This window comes from Stegodyphus dumicola, chromosome 8 (assembly GCF_044657685.1).
Source record: "Stegodyphus dumicola isolate Sdum_Otavi_A_Nest chromosome 8, ASM4465768v1".
NCBI lineage: Eukaryota > Metazoa > Arthropoda > Arachnida > Araneae > Eresidae > Stegodyphus > Stegodyphus dumicola.
Window position 1 is genome coordinate 41,921,966 of NC_140775.1, and position 22,542 is coordinate 41,944,507.

At 31.8% G+C, this 22,542-nt stretch overlaps 1 protein-coding gene across 4 annotated transcripts in view; it reads left to right on the plus strand.

Annotated features, from left to right (window-relative positions):
- Positions 1 to 22,542, plus strand: part of LOC118199130 (uncharacterized) — a 201,428-nt gene that overhangs the window by 136,404 nt on the left and 42,482 nt on the right. For 3 of the 4 annotated variants that reach the window (XM_085821777.1, XM_085821778.1, XM_085821779.1), the window contains 3 exons: positions 7,221 to 7,316; positions 16,741 to 16,830; positions 21,762 to 21,945. In XM_085821777.1, the coding sequence (XP_085677903.1) occupies positions 7,221 to 7,316; positions 16,741 to 16,830; positions 21,762 to 21,945 (370 nt within the window). Of the gene's footprint in view, positions 1 to 7,220; positions 7,331 to 16,740; positions 16,831 to 21,761; positions 21,946 to 22,542 lie in introns of those variants that run through there. The other variant, XM_085821780.1, reaches the window with a different exon arrangement.

Genomic DNA, 22,542 nt, shown 5'->3' on the forward strand with positions numbered 1-22,542 from the left:
CATCTTAAACTATTGAATTTTAATTTTTTGTGAAACATATCCTGGTGAGTAGTGATTTACTAGCTTAAATTGTGTATTTATACATGTGTATACAAGGCTATGTATTAACCCTTTGACGCACGTTGGTCGTGCCCTGAAACCACTAATTTTCGAATTTTTTGAATGAAATTCAATTAATTACTGATCTTTTACCTCTAAATAACACAAAATGACTGTAGAATCATACATGTTTTAAGTCTTAGTAACGGATGCCTTTTAAAATCCGTTTTCAATTACACAAAATAACGTCCTTTTATTAATATAAACAACTTTAAATTTCAAAAGTTATTCATCCAATATCATGATTTCTATCATGAACAATAAAAAATTGCAATAATTAAAATGCATATATAAAAAAAAAAACCTATCTATATTTATGGCATTTGCTTTGTGGTTTCAGGGCACGACGTCATAATGCTCACAATGCTCTAGAGCTGGGGGTCGCTGGACCTGCAGCAGGGGGTCACCAAAAATTTTAGCAGTTTTGATTTTTCTTTAACCCTTTCCGGCACGCTACCTTTTAAAGTTGGAGTTTTGATTTAAAAAAAAAAAAAGGTAGGCAATCTAATTAGGCCTAGAGGAGTACACAAGTAAAATTTTGTAAAGATAGCACTTATCTTTTAATTCTGTAGGTGTGCCCAAAGTGGGCACACTGATTGAATAGAGCTTTACAAAGAGTGCTGAAACAAGCATTGTTTGCAATGAACTGACTGATGAGATGCAGAGAAACAAAGAATACAGATTCTCAGTTGTCCTAGATTATCGGTGAGCCCTGTCTGAGCACACCTAGGGTTCGCCGTTTGATTTTAGGCAAGATTTCAAGGTAAAAATTTAAAACTAATATAGAATAAGGAGATTAGCATACAGCCAAAAAAAATAACATAGAAATTTCTTTTCAAACAATTCCTTTTATATCTAAAAAAAATCTGGAAGATTTCTTTGAAAAATGAGGCTCTTAAAAAACTAAACATGGCTAAAATATATGGACTGATTTGTGTTGAGCTGCCATCTACTATAAATAAAGAAGGTTCAGAGTATAGTAACCTATAAATCCTTTTTCATTCAATTTTTTTGTGCATACAGAAGGGAATTTTTAGGCGTGTCCAGACCGGACACACTGTGCCGCGAAGGGTTAACTTATTATAATAATTTTACTGTTACTAAATATTTTTACACAGTGTATCTGAAAATAGATAAGGATAAGACAATACAGACAAAGAAAAAAACGAAAACGTCTCGATGCATTCATTTTATAATATAAATGTTCATATTCTTTGCTTTGCACGTGATGTTGTCATTTCGTTTGTTACTTATTTAAAATTTTCACATTGTTCTATGTCTTAGAATTAGAAATTAAAGTTAATGACCTAAAACTGCAATAGTATGTTACAGTACAAGTGAAAAAATTGACAGTTTCACTCATGCATGTGTCGGAATTGCGCAATACGTATGGGGGTCCCAAAAAAATTTTGTTAATATTAAGGGGTCCTGGTCATTGCGAAAAAATCTCAGTGATAAAAGGGGGTCACGACTGAAGAAAATTTAAGAAACCCTGCTCTAGAGGCTCGGTGGTCGCGCCTTGAAACCACTGCTTTTCAAAATGGTGTTTGCTTGCTTTTCAAATGGGAATGTTCTTTTACCCGAATATAGATAAGGGGCTTTGAAACCACAGAGTTATTTTATTACTTAACAATAAATGCATCTGCCCAGTGAAAAGTTCTTTCTTTTCCAGAGATTTTTCTCTGACCTCAACACACTTGCTTCCCAAGCTAGTATTGTGATTTTATAAATTATTTGGTGTGGTTTAAATTTAATGTAAATATACTTTGCTATAATTAAAAATAGAAATCGCTTAAAAGAATTATTTAAATTAAAAGTATTTTCTAACTATTTTGGGACGAAATCCGAATAAAATAAATATGAATGGGAAATGAATGATCCGTACCAAAGCCAAAAAGACCAAGCCCCATTAAAAAACCACAAATTTCATGTGCCAGAGGAAAAGAAACTAAATATTGCTGGACATATGTATTCTTTGAAAAAAAAAATATATATATATTTTTAATCCATTTATGCGAACATCCTAATTATGTAGGTACTTATATTTTCACCGCTATAGAAAAATTAATAAATGCTTATTTTATAATTTTTTCTGACGAATTTACTTTGTTGTAAAACAATGTAAAAAATGTACATGTAATCCAGTTCTTGCATACATTTTTTTTTAAATTCGTAAATTTCATCATTTATTGGAAATGCGAACAGAAAACGGTAATTCTCCCCCCTACTACCTCAGTAAGTTTCAAAGTCCTAGACATGCTCTGGTTTCACAGTGTGACCACTACCTACAGAATAATGCGCAAGAGTAAATTTTTTAAAATTAATATATTACTTGTCTGTAGGATCATAATATTCAATTTCTAGAGTTTTAGGTTAAAAAAATTATAAAAATAATATAGTGTGCATCAAAGAATTAAGACTGTTTATTAAAGTTTTAAGTATATTTTATTTCTTCTGACATTATAGAAAATATTAACATATATTTCTTAAAAAGAACTATTTAGAAAAGGAACTTTTCCCGTTGAAAGATATTTTCATCATCATTTATGGAAATAAAAACTGAATGCAAAATGGGTATGTCCCCCTTCCCGTTAATATTTTAGCTACAAAGGTAAATAATTTATATTTAATTTTTGCTTTCCAATTTTTCTTAATTCAATAAAAGTGTATAATGTGATTTTTTGTTTCACTGAATGCCAAATTCATAGACTGCAGAAGCTTTAATCTGTTTATTAATTTATAATATTTTTATATGTTAATTATTCTATCCATACTCTTATCCGCATTTTTATTTTACCATTCCCTGCCCTTTTCAAATGAGTGCTTGACTGTAATGGGTATAATAAAAAAATGCACTAGTCTATTGCAAAAGATGTAAGAAATTTATCAGTAAAAATCATTTTCATTTGTAAATAATTTTGGCTACAAAATACTAAACATTATTGTAATGTTATAGAAAACAATCCACCCTATTTCAAGTGGGTTTTTCTATATAAATATAAGTATTTAAATAGTGTTAGTGACACATGAAACAAAATAATACTCTCTTAGTTTTGTTTCTCATTTCGTAACATTCTTGTATGATTTTTTTATGGTTGTACCTGAATAAGATTTAGACAGTTCTTGAATCTGCTGTAGATATTTATGGAACTTATAAATTTCAAGAGCATTGGTTACGAAATTCTTTACTGCAGGGTTCATGGACATGTAAAAATAAAATGTATTGAACTGGCAGATAACACAACGAAATCTGCTGTTGAACTGTCCAGTTACCTCATCCGTCTGAGAGATATCACCAGTGTCATCAAGTAATAGAAGATCCTGAAGAAATTACAGCAAATTTGGGATGCTCAGCTTCATAACAAATTTAATAGTGAAAAGCCTGGAATGGAATATTGAGAGTCCATTAAAAAAGAAAGTTTTTTGACACTTTTTAGGATTGGTCACTCTTGAATGACACATTTTCTAAACACAAGATTAAGCCAATTTATTTATTCAGAGAGAATGCTGTTCTATGGATATGTCATATACTAGTAGAATTTATAGTGTAGTGTCCCTCATATTTTAAGTGACTTTATTCAAAGTACATTACTAGCTGTGACACTGCTTGACCATTTAATTTGAAAATAGTTCAGTTTTAATTTGTTTCAGTTTCTAAGAAAAAATAGCATGTATTATCTAATCTGAACTGGTTTAAAATTGTCTGTTACATTTTAATATTTATATATTTCATTGTATTTCATATTTTGTGATTTTACTTAGTTTTATATTTGAATTCACTCACTGAATTTATGCATGTTTTCATTTTATATGCATCAGGTTATTATTGCTATGTACTAATGTGGTCTTAATATCATAGAATGGATGTAACTTATATTTGGCATAGTATAATCTTTTTAGTTTTTTGCCAGTAATTTTACCAAAAAACCCACAGCATGAACATTAATTTTATTTTCATTGTAATTTGTAGGACTTTGGTAAATAAAGCTTTCCATCCTTACAGAAGATTTTCTCAGTATAAAAGTGTAGAAAAATTGCAAAATGGAATTAGCCCTAGCACAGAAATATTAGAATTAATATATTTTACATCTGAATTATATTGTAAATATTTCAGTAATTTTAACTTTGCCTTACAAAGTGAATTTAAATCAATTTGGACCTTTTTTTAAAAAAATAACAATGCACAAACCTCCCGAATACTCCTGTTTTTTCATATTTTGAGGTTGGCAGCTGTTATTACTGCAGTCAAAAGTCTTTAATCCAAACTCATCGGGACTTCGGCGATTCCGGATTATAGATCATCAGTTTAAATCTGATAAGATGGCATGCAGAAATCATAAAATTAAAAATATGAAATCATAATTTATGAAATAAAGAGCAATTATGATTACATTCTAAAGAGTATCAAAATTTACAAAAAAAAAAAAAAACTTAATATTTATTTGTTTACTTTATTAAACATTTATTTCAACGTGCGCATGTGTAAAGCATACATTATGCATAGTCGAAATTAGAAAATTGCAACCAGAAAACTATTTGATGTGTATTCGTGATATTCATAACGACGAGGAAATTGATTTAAATCATATCAAAGACAGAATACATCGAGATGAAATACTACATTTAGTAAGGAATTATAAGCCAAATAAAATAAAAACATCTGCTCTGAAGATAAGGATAGTGCTGACAGATCAACTTCCAAGTCATTGTGCACCGTGACGTCCCCCCCCCCCCGCTTGCAGAGCAGCATGAAATTGTTCATTTTTGGAATGGTTAGAGAAACAAAGGATATGCCTTTATCCATTTTTTTGCAGCAATTCCACTTTTTGTTTGATGGACATCGAAACATGCTTTCGCTCTGTAAATCCTTTGGCTGCTCCAGAATCGGAAATTCTTTTTGACATAATCGAAAGTTCAAGCTTACTTTTATAAAATTGCTCTAACAGTCTACAAAAAATATAAGCTGGATCTAATTAGAGGATTAAGGAACAACGCACTCTGCAACATTAACTGAAATAGATAATTAGATAATTTTAGCTTAGCTTATACCGTCTGTTATACATTAAATGCGCATGTGTAAACACATAATGCATTTACGCATGCACAGAAGGTTTGCAGCTTTGAGGTCCGGATTATAGATCATACCGAATTATAAATGTCCGGATTAAAGACTTTTGATTGTATTTAATATATTATAGATCATCAGTTTAAAACTGGTAAGATGGCATGCAAAAATTATAAAATTAAAAATATGAAATTGCAGTTTATGAAATAAAGAGCAATTATGATCTAAAGGGTATCAAAATTTACGAAAAAAACTTGATATTTATTTGTTTACTTTATTAAACATTTCTTTCAGCGTGCGCATGCATAAAGCATACATTACGCATAGTCGAAATTAGAAAACTGCAACCAGAAAACTACTTGATGTGTATTCGTGATATTTATAATGACATGGAAATTGATTTAAATCATATCAAAGCCGGAGTATGTCTGTACATCGAGATGAAATACTACATTTAGTAAGGAATTATAAGCTGAATAAAATAAAAACATCTGCTCTGAAGATAAGGATAGTGCTGACAGATCAACTTCCAATTCATTGTGCGCCACTATGTCCCCCCTCAACACGTGCAGAGCAGCGTGAAATTGATAAACAGATTTTGGAATGGTTAGAGAAACAAAGGATATGCCTTTATCCATTTTTTGTAGCAATTCCACATTTTGTTTGATGGACATCGAAACATACTTTCGCTTTGTATATCCTTTACATTTTAGTAAATATATATCAGAAATTCTATTTGACATAAACGAAAGTTCAAGCTTACTTTTATAAAATTGCTCTAACAGTCTGCAAAAAATAATAAGCCGGATCCAATTCAAAGATTAAGGAACAACGCAATCTGCAACATTAACTGAAATAGATAATTAGATAATTTTAGCTTAGCTTATACTGTCCGTTATACATTAAACGCGCATGCATAAACGTATTATGCGCACACGCATATGCTCATGTGCGCATGCGCGAATGCATTATGCTTTGACGCATACGCAGAAAGTTTGTAGCTTTGAGTTCCGGATTGTAGATCATTCCGGATTATGGGTGTCCGGATTAACGACTTTTGACTGTAGCAGTATTTTTGTCACTAAACCAATAACAAAAGTGCAGTTTTTAATTTATCTAGCAGTGGAAGAAATAATGGTATATGTATTCTATTCTAAAAGCTGAGCAGTGTTTTGTATGATTTCAATAATAGACTATTGCATGAGTAATAGTAGACTACATCATGAGTTCAATATTACTACAGCATGAATAATAGTAGACTTATTCTAAATGCTGAGCAGTGTTTTGAATGATTTTAATAATAGACTATTGCATGAGTTATAGTAGACTACATCATGAGTTCAATATTACTACAGCATGAATAATAGTAGACTACAACATGAGCTCAGTAGAAAGAAAAAAATATTGCCTGAGTAATAATAGATTATAACATGAGATTAATAATAGACTATTGCACAGTTAGAGTAAATATGGATGAATTTTGAATATGTCTCATTGTTGCTCATGTATAATTTTATCCATATACAGCTGTTCTAAAGCCAAACTGGAGCTCTTTTTTTTTTTTTTTTTTTTTTTTTTTTTTTTTTTTTTTTTTGAGTAACTAATCATGTTATGTTTGCAGATATTTCAAATATTCTAGTTTGAAATACTTTTATTTTGACAGGAACTCTTTATAAATAATATTTGTTTTGTTATTAGTTCCCCCTCATTAAAGGCATAAAAACAAAACTGCAGACACATGAAAGACACATGAAAAGCATGTTCTGGTGTTGAGTTTAAACACCATAAAATATCTATCACTTTCTGTGCTGCTAAACCAATCCTGTAACGTAAGCTGAAGAAATGCATATCTTTTTTTCTGTTTCTTTAGAATAAATAATTTTTTTAATTATATTCATCCATAATTTTATATCTTTATTGTGGTTTTTTAAAAATTTGTATTCGTTATCTGTCTATTCTGAGCATTTCCGTATAGCTTTTAAAATTTTATTGCATATATTTCACCAATTTTATATCTTATATATAACACCGTAATATATTAAAAATGTATTTGTAGATTCTAAAAGACTCTGAGCTGGCAAAAGAAATATATTTGAAAGACAAGGTGAAAATGCAGAAACAGATAGAGAATTTAGAAAATGACTGTGCTAAGGTGAGGCAATCCTGGTAAGAAATTTTAAAAAGATAATACGTTTGTTTATCCCTTATTTTATTTCAAAAAAATTTAATCAAATAACTTTTTTAATGTAAAATTTTAACTTTTTTTAATGTAAAATATTATGCAAAATTTTAACATAATACACAAAAATATATTTTTTACTATTTATTTTACTTTTCTTCCTTCTGTTTAAAAGGCTATACAGTTTTACTAAGTTTTTGAATAAAAAATTTCTTTTGCAGTTTAAGATCCATTGATGCCTAAAAACATTTTTGATAAACAGTTTTGAAATTGAACATATATACAGCAAGAAAGTTTTCTTGTTGCATTTTCTTTATCTAAAATTTACATGATTGAATATTTTTTCTAAAAATATGTTTGATAAAGATCTAGAGACCTTATGTTAATTGGAAAAGCCAGAAAGATGAAAAATTAGCATCCACCTTTGTTAGGAATCGAACCACGGACCTCTGGAATACCGGCCCAGCGTGCAGAACCACTACACCACGAAGGCATGCTAGGAAAGTGGGAGAAATATCTTATATACTTCCCTTTTTAAAGGGCGACTGGGGTTAAAGGACCCAATTGCCAAATCCTGGGTGGGGAGATTCCTCGTCCAACACCCTTTTAGTTCGGGCGCCACTGTAGAGACATTAGGTTAATTGGAAAAGCCGGAGAGATGAAAAATTAGCAACCACCTTCGCTGGGAATCGAACCACGGACTTCTGGAATGCTGGCCCAGCGTGCAGAATCACTACACCATGAAGGCACACTAGGAAAGCGGAAGAAATACCTTATAAAGATTTAGTTTAAAAGTAGATATATCCATATTTTATTTTACTTTAATTACTTTTTAATATTACTTTTCATTTGCAATGTGTGTTAACCATTTGGAATATCCTTTAAAATTAAAAGTTCTGTGTATATGCAGTAGATAATAGTAAAAATCCTTTCCTTATTTCAGTATAACGGATATTGAACTTTGTAGGAAGAACAAAGCTAAATTTTCAGAATGAACAAAATACTTTTATTTGAATTTTAGAACAGAACCAAAAAAATAAAACGCTGCAGATCTTAACTATTAAAATTTTAAACTCTTAACTACTACAGTTAAAACTCCTTCAACTATTTAAAAAAAAAAAAAAAAAACTTCCGAATTCTTTTCTTGTTGCCACACCGTAAAATGCACAGGGTTGCCACACAACCTGGAAAACCGGAAAAATTCAGGGAATTTGAGTATTTTAGTCAAAATCTGGAAAAGTCAGGGAATTTCATACAACAATCCCGCCAAAAAAGACGAGTTTTGCGCCAACGTCGGAAGAGATTGGCGAATTGTGTATCACGTTAGTGTCATTCGAACAGCTGGCATAGAGCCAATTTTCGCAGCTCCAATATGATTGTCTTTTTAGAAAGGCAAAGCAAGTTTCCCGCAACTTTTGGTTTCCAGTAACCTCGAGAATCGCATGTGCAGTGCATGAACTAAAGAAAGTACCTGTTCTCGTATAAAACAAAATGAGTTTAATCCTAGTATATATCCTAGTATATTCATGGTAGTATACGGTACCATGAAGGTTAGAATTAAAAAATATATGTATTGTAAAGAAGGAAAACCTCTCTGCAACAGACGTGGCTCGGTTCCATCATAGCGGGAAACAGCTGTGCATGCGCGATATATCTGTCGCCAATGCTCGAAACCGGTGTCGAAGTTCGAAGGTCACATTTTCAAGAGTTCATAAGATGAATATCGTTTGAAATGTCTTTAAAGGGAAAGAAAATATTTTTTGGCGCAAGTAAATTAATTCATGGATTAGTTATTTTGAGGGGGGCGAATCTACGAAAATCCGTTTTTAAAATTATTGCGAAAAATCCAAGAAAAAACGTTCTTTGATAAAACGTTTCTTCTTGGATTTTTCGCAATAATTTTAAAATGGATTTTCATAGTTTTCTTTTTTGTCAAAGAACGTTTCTTCTTAACACGTGTTTCTCAATTTCCTGTACACATCGTGGAGAGGGAAATTCTGGCCATTCCATCGTCAAATCCCTTGGCAAATTTTCCCTCCGCTTTTTACATAGACGTTCTTTGGTCAGAATAATCTCCATGTATGGTACAGCGGGATTTGGCGACATGATGATGAGCAGTAAACGGGTCATTTTGTTCTTGGCGACAGTTTTCAAAATCATGCGAAGACCATATCGTATACTAGGATTTTACCGCAAAATCTTTTTTTTTTTTTTTTTTTAATAAATATTTTGTCATTTTGCAGTAAAATAAAAAAATAGTAATCAATCATCTAGGATAACCATGTAATATAACTATATTCGCTAAAATATCGTTGATTATTCTAATTAAATTTTTAAGTAATTAGCTTTATTTTTATGTTATTCATATCATTTAATGTTGCATTTTCCCTCTAAATTTATTTATCATTAGCAAATAATATTTCCAAATTTCAGGAAATCTTCTCTGGCATAATCCTGAAATTAATTCTAGCAGTATGATGACATCACGAAATTTAATGCACATATTTTTTCCTTATGTATGCTGCGAAATAAATATAAAATACCTGAATTTATTTTTAAATATCATTAAATAGATTTCTTTCTTTCGTTTAGCTGCAGAATGTCTGCAAAAAAAGCCTTATTTTATTCCAGATTGTGCAGATTCTAATCTCAATCTTCAGTGGAGAAAACAACTCCTATTATAATTATATTTGTGTTTTCAAGTTTTAAGGTGCCTTTTAAGAATACACCTCACACAATTTACCTAAAATCTAACCTAACTTTTAGCATTGCGTTGTGATTTATAAGAACCGGATTAGCTTCGTGTTGTACTGGGGATGATCATGAGTAATAATTAAATAAAATGTACAGTTGTTATCCAATGTATATATCTTAAATTTTATTAAGTTTTTTAAGCGGAAAAGTAAACAAAATTATCAAACAAAGTGTACCAAGAATAATTAAGAATGAATGTCCTCTGGGATTTATTGAATAATTAAGTGAATTTGCTACACAGTACAAGTAATACCATAATTAATTTACCTCTTAGCACAGCCAACGTACATTACGCTGATAGACTGGAATTTTCTTGAAATATACCTGGAAAACCTGGAAAAGTCAGGGAATTTCATTCTCCTGTTTGAGTAGCAAACCTGAATGCAAGTTCTTGTCCTATTATTTATATTTCACGTTCTCTTTAAGTCACGATCTTTACAAGTCATGATCCTTACAGGTCACGATCTTTACAAGTCATGATCTTTACAAGTCACGATCTTTACAAGTCATGATCTTTACAAGTCACGATCTTTTATAAGTCACGATCTTTACAAGTCCCCCCCCCCACAAGAAGCACATTCGTCACCGTAGAGACAATGCTGCTCAGAGTTCATTGAGAGAGAAAGAGTTAACTGCTAACCTTGACAAAGCATCAGCATTCCCATGTGAACTTCCTTTGCGGTATGTCACAGTCATGTTATACCGTTGTAACGCTAAGGCCCAACGAGACAGTTTAGCACCATGAGGGATGCTTTGGGTCAAGTAGGTGAGGGGATTGTGATCAGACACAATTTGCACTTTGGCACCAAAAATTCATGTGTCAAATTTTTTCAAGGCTTCGATGACACAAAATGCTTCTCATTCGATTGTTGACCATCGTTGTTGACAGGGCATTAGTTTCTTGCTGAAAAATTCTATGGGCATTTCTTTGCCATGTTCGTCGTTTTGAGCTAAACACGCTCCAATTGCGAAAGCAGATGCATCCGTATAGAGTTGAAAGGGCTTGCTGATGTCCGAAGTTTGCAGAGATGGCATTTTAATCAACTCTTCTGTAAGTTTGTTGAAAGCTGCTTCTTTTTCAGAGTCCCATGGAATATTATTTGGAACACTCTTCTTTGTAAGGTTTGTTAGAGGTAAAACAATCTCAGAAAAATTTGGGATGTAAATCCCTATAGTAGCTTGCTAGCCCTAAAAGACTTCTGACTTCTTTTTTAGTGGTAGGCTTAGACAGATTTCTGATGACGTCTACCTTCTCAGGATCTGGAGAGTGAGTGCCAGAACCTATTACATGTCCTAGAAACTTCACATGTCTCTTTTCGAAATCGCACTTTTCTAGATTTGCGGTTAGACCTGCGTTTTCAGTGTCTGAAACACTTGGTCGATGTGATAGAGGTGGCCATCCCAAGTTTCAGAAAATATTGCCACATCATCAATATATGAATGGCAGTAGTTCTTATGCAAGCACCTTATCCATCGATTTTTGGAAGGTACTTACAGGATTGTTCAAACCGAAAGGGAGAACTTTCCATTGGTAATGGCCGGAATGAGTGATAAATGCTGTGTAGGGTTTAGCTTCTTCTTTCATAGGAATTTGCCAATATCCCTTGGTTAAATCGAGAACTGTTATGAATTTGGCTTTCCCTATTTCGAATAGTAAATCTTTAGCAATCTTCATCGGATAGGCATCCGGAACTGTGAAGCTATTTAAAAGCCTGAAGTCTATGCACAGTCTAACGCCACCATTCTTTTTTCCAACACATACTATAGGATGTGCCCAGTCACTGTAACTGGGTTCTGTAAGATCCCATTCTAACAGTTCTTTAACTTGACGATCAACTTCCTCTTGAAGTGAAACAGGAACACGGTAGGGCCTCAATCTTTTTGGATTACATTCTTCTGTAACCTTGATGTCATGACCATCAACATTGGCTTGAGCAGGTTTGCTATTGAAAACATCTACATAAGATTTTAGTACTTTAAATAGTCCTTCCCATTGGTAATATTTTAAGTCGCCTTTCAAATTTTGTAAATGGGTCTAGATATCATCAGCAGCTTTATTCATAAGATCTGCTGGTGCATAGTGGATATCTCCAAACTCTTCATCTTGTTCAAAAATGATACCAATGTGATCTACACGAGCAATGTAAGGCCTTAACTTATTTATATGGAGTTCTCTAATACTTCCGTTTTCCATTTCGATTTTCGCAGAGTGTGGCCTGGTAAGTTTGATCACGGTAGCTGGTCCTTGCCAGGTGTTGAGCAATTTATGTGATGATGATGGCATTAACACGAGGACTTTGTCCCCAACATTGAAAGTCTTTCCTTGAGAACGTAAATTGTATCTTGAAGTGTACTCTTCTTGAGATATTTTGGAATTTGCTGATGCAATGTCATGAGCTTTACTTAGTTTTTCTAAAAGGTCTTGTGGATAATTTTCATTTGAACGGGAAGCTGTAACCGGAATGCTATGTTCACCTGTCCATATCTCTTTCAGCAAAGATAATGGTCCTGGTGGTATTCTTCCATATACCATCTGGAAGGGAGAAAAACCAGTGGTGCTATGGGGCACTTCTCTGTAGGCAAAAAGGAGATAGGGAAGATTCAAATCCCAGTTTCTGCCATGTTCTTGGATATTTTTGTTCATCATCTCTTTTAAGGTTCTATTCCAACGCTCGACAGCACCCATACTCTCGGGGTGTCCTGGAGTGGAGAATCGTGGAGACACACCAAGTAAGTTCTCAAAGGCTCGGGTGAGTTTGGCTGTGAAATTAGTTCCCTGGTCGGAACAAATCACTTTTGGAATTCCAGTTTCAGTAAAAAGCCTCATCAAAATGTTGCATGTTGTTTTCGCACTTATGTCTTTGACGGGGGTGGCTTCTGCCCATCTGGTGCATAGGTCAGCTGCACATATCACAAACCGATGACCTCTCCTGGATGGAGGTTCTAATGGCCCGATACAATCCACGCTCCATACTTCAAAGGGTGTTTCCGGTCTAACAATAGGTTGAATTGGGATTCGATCTTTGTACGTAACTGTTCTCCTCAATTGGCATTCTTTACAACTTTCACAGAATTTTTTAACATCTTGCTTAATAGTAGGCCAAAAGAATGAGTACTTGATTCGTTGAATTGTCTTTTTCTCACTGAGGTGGCCGGTAAGAGGGATTTCATGTGCCATTCTTAGGACTTCCCTTCTTTTTTCTAAAGGTAACACAACTTGCTTAATGTTTTCACCTCAGATATATTCGGAATGAAGTAATATGCCATCATTGAAAGTATATGAATTTTGATTTTTATTTGCCCATTCAAAACATTTTTTCAGAGTTTCGTCTTGTTCTTGATGTGTCTTGAATTCTAGTCTTACTCTGTTCGTTGTTTTCAGAGACTCTATGTTTTCTTGGGAAATCTGATTAACAACAGCCAAATTTGTAGTATTGTCTTCAACTGGTGAGGGTTCATCATCTGTCTCTTTGTACTCTAAGGGGGATGCATCCCAATGACGATCACTGTTCCACAGTTTGATATTTTCACAGAGCGTTTCATAAGCTGAAGAACTCAATAGCAAGTTGGTAACTAGCTTTTTTGAAACAGCACACGTAATGGACACTCTACCGTGAAAATCATCGTCAATTTTCATCTAGAAAATCTTTAGTGGAGTAATTTCGTTTTCACCAAAAGAAGAAGATACCTCTATTTTACTTTCTCCTTCGCAAGGTATGTTGTCAACCAATATCTCATGGACTACTGAAATTTGTGCTCCCGTGTCTACGATTCCATTTAGAATAATATCTCCACATTTAACTTTGACATGTTTTAATTCATCTATGTTTCTAGACACGTCCACTGATTTTGAGACAGGAATAGAGATCTTGGCAGTTGGCACTTCTGGTTTTTCTTTCTCTGCAAGGGGTGCTTGTGTTTGTATTAAGTTGTTTTGTGCTGTTGCAGAAGCACTTCTTGGTATCCGATTTTTGGTACATAACTTAGATGTATGACCTTCTTTTCCACAATTATAGCAAGTTAGTTTGAAACTAGGCTTTTATGGTTCGTCACTCTTACGGGATGGGTACACTCTTGGCATGTTTTCAGCGAACAGTGATTTATTTCTGATAGCTGTTTCTGGAAGTGGAGAACGAGGTTGCCATTTTTCATTAGTTCTGTCTGTTGATGGATTACCACCAGTCTGTTTTGAGATATTACGAACACTGTCATATTCGTCAAGTTTATCAGCTAATTTGGTTGGAGAAACGAACTTCGCCCAGTTGTCAAGAAGATGGTCTCTTACTTCATAGGGTACTCTTTTCTTAATTTGATCGGTAATGATCAAGTCTTTTAACGTGGCAAAATTTGTGATTTCAAGACCATTGATCCATTCTTCAAAATAACTTGTAATTTCGTAGCGAAAATCTCTCCATGATTTTTCAGCGCTCTTTTGGTGCATCACAAATTTTTTTTCTATAGCTTTCAGGATTTAATTTAAATCTCTTCAATAAAATGGCCTTAATGTACTCATAATCTTCAAAATTTTCTTCAGATTCCCTACCAATTAATTGAATGACTTTAGATGGCATTAAAGTCAATAAACATGAAACCCAATCTTTAGGATCAATCTTCGTCCTTTTAGCTTGTCTTTCAAATAAGGATAAATAAATCACAATATCATCGTGTCTTAAATTGAATTTGGGAATAAGCTTAATTAAATCAAAATTATGATGTCCATTTTCATTTGTTGGTGTAGTTTGTGTTAGTCGAACACGAGATTCAATTTCGAGTTTCCTCAATTCAAACTCCATTTGCTCTCTTTTCTGCTGTGCTTCTAATTCTTCTTTCCTTCGTTGTTCCTCAATCTCTTCTTTCCTTCGCTGTTTCTCAATCTCTTCTTTCCTTCGCTGTTCCTCAATCTCTTCTTTCTCCTTCCTTCGCTGTTCCTCTTCTTTTCTTTTCCTCTCTTCAACAATCGTTAAAAACACTTCTTTAGCAAATGCTTCCTCATATGTATCACTTTGAATTATTTAATTTTTTATCGCCACGATTTTCATACTTGGATCTACTTTAATTTCTAATTCAGCAGCTAAAACTAGCAAATCCTCTTTTTTCCCATGTCTCATAAAAGCCATGTCTCGATTTTAAATAAACCTTATTCTTTGCAAATTTAATTTTAAAAAAAAAACTAATTTCTTGTTAATGCGTCCTTCAATTTATCCTTAACATTAGTTAAAGTATGAACTCCCTGATTGCGGTTTTCTCTTTCGTTGGGGAAACCAAAAAAAAAAAAAGAAAAATCGTTTCTATCTGTAACACTGTAGCAGCTGACTGACGCCAAGTACTGATTTCTGATTTTATTCAGTCAATAGACTCTTAGTTTTATAAAAAAGCAATTTTTTTTTCTTTTTCTATTCAAATATAATTCACAATGAATTTAATTTTATTCGGCACGAAAATCAATCAGTGGAATCAATGCTTAATGTGTTGTTCACCTACTCTGGCGAGTCAAACGAAATTACATTTGAACATTGGCGTATTCATTACTTTGACAAGTAAATAAACTAAGATTCCATGATGGAAACAATAATTAACTTTTCATAATCTTAATTAATTATTTTATGTTTACAAGGTAAATTGAGCTCTCACCTGAGTTATTTTGGTTCGTAATTATATGCGGAGAAACCCCGATCCTGCCGGCTGCGCCAGTAAAAATCCTTTCCTTATTTCAATATAACGGATATTGAACCTTGTAGGAAGAACAAAGCTAAATTTTCAGACTGAACAAAATACTTTTATTTGAATTTTAGAACAGAAGCAAAAAAATAAAACGCTGCAGCTCTTAACTATTAAAATTTTAAACTCTTAACTACTACAACTAAAACTCTTTCAACTATCAAAAAAAAAAAAAAAAAATCTTCCGAATTTTCTTCTTGTTGCCACACCGTAAAATGCAAGTTCTTGTCCTATTTTTTATATTTCACGTTCTCTTTAAGTCACGATCTTTGCAAGTCACAATCTTTACAAGTCATGATCTTTACAAGTCATAATCTTTACAAGTCATCTTTACAATAATGCTTATGAAGTGTACTCAAATTTTAATTTCTCTAATTAGTATTATAATGATATTATCTCATGCTGATTATCTGTTATAAAACAACAGAAACAATCATGCTAATTTTTCACCTCTCAGTTTAAATAGTTTGTCTAAAAAATTTTTTTGTTTCTTGATTTAAGTACATCTTTTTAAGTAATTTCTTTTTGGCAGTTAGGATTGAATGAAAGCTTAATAAATTGTTTTTCTATTTTAAAATTCTAGTTGAAATTGGTTTAAAAATTTATTCATTATGGTAAAGCACACATAAATTGTTTTTCTGCTGCTATAAAAGACGTGATAGGAAAAATTGTCTTTTCTTCATATTATACATGAAGAAAACCTCATGCAGCCAGCTTTGAACTAAACTCAAAGTGAACTGCTAGTACATTGTGACTTGGCTACTTAGCCATTGTACTCCTAGTTGGAATATCTTATCTGTCAAACTAAAATTGTAGGGGAACTGCTGCTGACATGTTTTTGATGTCATTGAATCTGCAAAAATGTCATCAGTATCACAAGTAATTTATGTTTTTAAAAATTCTGATAATTTTTATTCACTTGTAGCAATTGTCACAAGTTCAGGAAAGTGTCAAGCAGCTGGAAAATCAGCTTGAAGATGCAGAAGAGAAAAATGCTTCTTTGGTTTCAGCTTTAGTATGTATAATTCTGTCTTATTTCTGCACTTTCATTTAATTTGTTGCTGTAATTCATTTTTCCCCTGCAACTATATTACAGGTGCTTTTCCGACGTATAATATTCTGCAATGAAAAGAGGTGAAGTTTTTTAGTGTATTTATGATATGCAACAAAATATAGTACTGTCAAAAGTTGTTAATCCGGACTCGTCGGGACTTCGGCGATTCCGAATTATCGATTTTTCCGGATTATAGATCATCAGTTTAAATTTGGTAAGATGGCATGCAGAAATTATAAAATTAAAATATGAAACCGTAATTTATGAAATAAAGAACAATTCTGATCTAAAGGGTATCAAAATTTACAAAAAAAAAAGCTTAATATTTATTTGTTTACTTTACTTTCTTCGGTATCGGAAGCAAATTATAATGACGAGGAATTTGATTTAAATCATATCAAAGACGGATTACATCGAGACGAAATACTACATTTATTAAGGAATCATGAGCCAAATAAAATAAAAACATCTGCCCTGAAGATAAGGATAGTGCTAACAGATCAACTTCCAATTCATAGCACGCCGCGGCGTCACCCCGCCGCAGAGCAGCGTGAAATTGATAAACAGATTTCGGAATGGTTAGATAAACAAAGGATATGCCTTTATCCATTTTTTGCAGCAATTCCACTTTTTGTTTAATGGACTTCGAAACATACTTTCGCCTTGTAGATCCTATACATATTAGTAAATATATATCGGAAATTCTATTTGACATAATCGAAAGTTCAAGCTTACTTTTATAAAATTGCTTTAACAGTCTGCAAAAAATAATAAGCCGGATCCAATTCGAAGATTAAAGAACAACGCAATCTGCAACATTAACTGAATTAGATAATTTTAGCTTAGCTTATACCGTCCGTTAAACATTAAACGCGCATGCGTAAACATATTTTGGGCATGTGCACACGCATATTCGCAGCCGTAAAGGTCTTACGTGTGACACATGCGCAGAAAGTTTTTAGCTTTGAGTTCCGAATTAACGACTTTTGACTGTATAATGTATCAGTAGTTTGTAATTTTAAATCTGTGGCTTATTCATTGACACACAAATTTTAAATATTCTTAAATACCAAACTTTTAAATCAAGAAACGAGTTTCGTATATGAGTATCTGGTAGAACTGAAAGTGAGGATAGAATTTATGGTAAAATTTTAGAAATAAAATACACTGTTGCAGGAAGATTCATTCTGTAGAGGGACCTATGGAGTGTTTACTAAGATGAAAAATAGCAACTTTTGATTTCTGAAAAGCAACGCATGGCATAATCCATAAAAAAAATTTAAGGAAAATAATAAATATTAAATTCTTTATTTTTTCATGTGCATTTTTTATTTTAGTTAGTAAAAATTATTATATTTTGAAACATCTTTCTACTTACATCATACTTTCAAAAGTAAATTTAAAAACTTATATCAGTGCAAAACTAGAGCTCACCAAAATATTTCACTCATAATCTCTTCCATCTTTTAAATGTTGTGTTACTAGTCCAAACTTTTTAATTCAGATAGCCCAAACTTCAAATATTAAGATCTGTATGAAGAAAATTGAAAGCATTTACTTGAAGAGTACTATGATTTTCTTAATATAATATTCCTTTATGAAAATTTTTAAAAAATTCAATTTTTTTCAAAGTAAAAAAAAACTGAAATTTTGAATTCATGTAAATTTAAAAATCATAAGTGTCAAAATCTAACCTTATTCATCCACTTTGGGAAAGGAGGGCATTTGCCTGGACTTAATGTTAAAAGTTATGTATGAAAGTGTAAGTCGTAAAGTAGGGTTAATACAAATACTTTTCACATTTCTGCAGATGTTCTAGGGCTTGCGTATTTTCCATAATTATGATTCCTTTGTAAAAAATAAAATTCAGGTACAAAGAACATGATATACTACTTATGGAATAGCATCACTGCTGCAAATATTTCTTTTCAAGATATAATTTTTGTATGTTTTTTGTGGTGTTCCTTATGTGTAACATATATGTAAAGAATATCCACCACAAAATATACTTATGGCAAGTACCTTTGAATGTATTAAATTAATTATTAATTAAACATTTTATTTAATTAATATTAAATTATTGCAACATAATATGATCCTCTTTTTGTTGCTATATTTTTGTTCTAAAATTTTGTTTGGTCTTATTTTTATTTGATGAAGTTGCTGAATGTGAGTAAGGACTTTAATTATCTTACTGTACAGAGAAATTATACTATTTTGACTGTGACAAATAAGTTATTAACATAAGAATCTCTGTTTCAAAGTTACTGCAAGACAAATAAATATTCAGGTACATTTTTTTTTTTTTTTTTTTAATTTAACCTAAAGTATAAGGAGGGTCTTGTATTTGAGGGAGATCTTATTTCCAGATAACTATGATAATTACCTGCTTACCTATTGTACTAATGTAAGATTTTTTTCTTTAAGACTAGTATCATTAAAACTTTTAATTCTCATGGCTGAAATCTTCAGTAATGGGATTATTATATTGCCTTAAATAACATAGCCCTGTAAAAGCAAGACTCAACTCTTGCCTCATTATTTAAGGAAAAATATCAACTGAATTAATCTAGTTCTTGCATTTTTTTGTTTGCAACTGGCACATATTAGTATGTAGTTTTCAACTGAAAAAAAAATAGTTTTTCATTTATTATTATTTTCCATTTTTCATATACTTATAGCAGAAATCCATCCTTCCATTCTTTTCTTTATTGGTAGTAATTTGTAAAGAAAACAAAATTCTTTTTTTAGTAAGAAGGAGTTTGTGCTACTCATTTTTAGATCATTATTCTCAAATTGTAATTTGTAAAGACTTTCAGAAATAAATTGTTATGTGTGGTGTAATTTAAAAATATGTGGGATTCATTCAGTATCAACAGAATTCATTAACAGTGCTGTAGATATTTTTCTACATTAGAATAAAATTACTTTTCAAATAATCATCATCTATTTGCAGCAAGAAGGAGTTATATTTAAAGAATAATAACTTTATTTTCAGTCACTGATCAAGTAACTTACTAAAAATGATGAACTGTAAAGTGTTTGCTTTAAAATTCATCATTCTTGCTAAGTAACTTGGTTAATGATTGAAAATGAATGAAAATTGTTAGATCATATGCAGTAATAAAAATGTGTTTTTTTAATTTATTAAAATGTAAGAATAGTTAACATATTGCAAAACTTCAAATAATCTGTTCAAATAAAAGCATTACAAGCAAGTATAAAATATTAATTTAGAAAGTTTCATGGAAGTTCTTTTACATTTAATTTTTTTCAGTTTCCTTTCTAATCAGTGCTAACATTCATAGTAAGTATATTTACAGCTATAAAATACTTTAATGATATCTTTTAATTATCTAAAAGTAGAACTATGTTGATAAGTGCTGACCATATTACATAGGTTAAAAAATATCAAGAAGTTTCCTATATGGGTAATATATAAATGTATTTAAAAGTAATGTCTTAGTAAATTTTATAATTATATGAAGAGCATTATGTAGAAAATAGCAGATTTTCTTTTATTCTGTTATTTCATTTAGTTAAAGTTGTGTATTTTTTTAAAGTTTTGTTTATATTTAAATGGAAAAAATGGCAAAATAATAAGTATTGCTGATTACATTCCCTAAGGTAAACTAAATTTGCAATAAAAAATGTACTTGCTTCCTATTTCTCATAATTGTATGTAAGAAAACATAGGCCTTGAGTACAATTGCTCCTTTCTAGCACTTAGGGCTTTTTACTTATTCAGACTTTTTGTGTAACTTTTCAGACAGCTGTAGGGATTTTGTGATCTATGCAAGTCAGGGCCCTATAAAGGCCAAACACTTGCTATGAATAATTGTCTACATACCATTTTGGGCAAAAGTGAAAAACAAATTTAATCTCCTGGATTCCTCATGTTCTAATCACATGCCTGAATATGTAACTCCCTCAAATTCAAACTTCATGGGAGCCTCTTTTAGTAGCTTTTTAACATTCATAGAACATTGAAGCTGCATACAGTTTGAATTCGCCAGTGATAACACATGCCTTAGAAATGTGCTAGGAGCAGTTGCCCTACAACAGCTCCCTCTTTTGTTTCACATGCACAGAATCTTATCTTGTACTTTCAATAGGGTTCAAAATTCACTACATCTTCTATCCTACATCGGCATGGAGAGGTAGTCTTCATGGAGACTAAAAAGCTTTACTGCATGGGATGCAGATATAAAACATTTTTATTACGTCTCTGCTGGGCACAACAATGGCACAGGGCCAAACTGCTAACAGATGTGCTGAGGAAGTCTGATTGTCAACATCATCGTGAGAAGAAGAGATGGGCTGTAGGGAAAAGAAAACTAACACATATGGTCTGCAGGGGTAACACACTTCTCCATCATGAAAGAACTTCATGACAGAGTATACGGGAAACCAGTCAAGTCCTAGCCAGCAGCAATAGCCATATCACAAGTGTAATCCAGTATCTCATCCCTGCCCATACAAGCCATTCATATTTGTAGCATCATAAATTATCACAATAATCTCTTTCTATTTTGGTAGTTTCTTCTAAACTTTTGAAAATGTAGCATTATGTTTAATATAATATTTATGCCATTTATTGTTTATTGTAATCTTGTGATATCTAGGTGAACTTTTGTTTATTCATTGGAACGTGAATCTGGGTTTTTAGAATAATCTTATCATCATTAATACTCTGACACTAAAGTCAAACAATTTATCGAAAGTTTAAATTAGTTAGAAGTATTGATTTTATTTTTATAGATAAGGATATTCGTTTTAGCATAGTTAAATTCATTTTCAGTTAGATAACCTTGTTTGACTAGAAATTTATATGAATTTATTTAGTATTTGATAATTTTTAATAATCAGTAATAACTATTTATATATTAAAGGATGAAACAAAGAAACTGTTGCAACAAAAAGAACAAGAATGGGAAGAAAAAGAAGCTCACCATATAGCACAAGTTGGCATTCTTACTCAGAACATTCAAACTCTTAGAGAAGACTTATCTACTGAACAAAAAAGGAGGGAAACTATAGAAATAAAACTAAATGAAATAAGTGGAACAAAATTAGGTAATTTAATTCTTTAATAATGAACTTGCTAAGTAATATGAAGCATATATTCTATTATTCTGAAATTACGGCCATGTTTACTGCCTTCTATTTTTAGCATTGTCTGTCACGCCCTCGAGCAACCTCTTAAACAGTACACTTCTCGGCCACGTTTTTAGAGGCCTCAGAGCACTATAAAGCACATATTATTTTTTAATGTAATCTGTCTACTTTAGGCTTCGAACATTACTAATTTAATCATGGAATAAAAATGTTTATATTTTAAAATCATTTCTGATTTTAGGTTCCCCTCCCCTTCAAACTTAGATAAATTTCATTTTATAACATTTTTATTTAAGAAAGTATTTTCTCCCTATTGATTAGAATATTACAGCAAAAATAACATGTGTTAGCCTTTTAGTAAATCCAAGAGTGTAATTGTATCCAAGAATGTAAACACTTGGATTATGTAATCAAGGTTTAAGAAATAAAGGTAAATTTAGAGTAATTTTGCTAACTAGGGCAAATATCTTTAATTTCTCGTGGTCCAAAATTGCTTTTTAAACAAGAGATTATGTAAATATATAACAATATTTTTATTTAAAGTGTTTCTGCTTG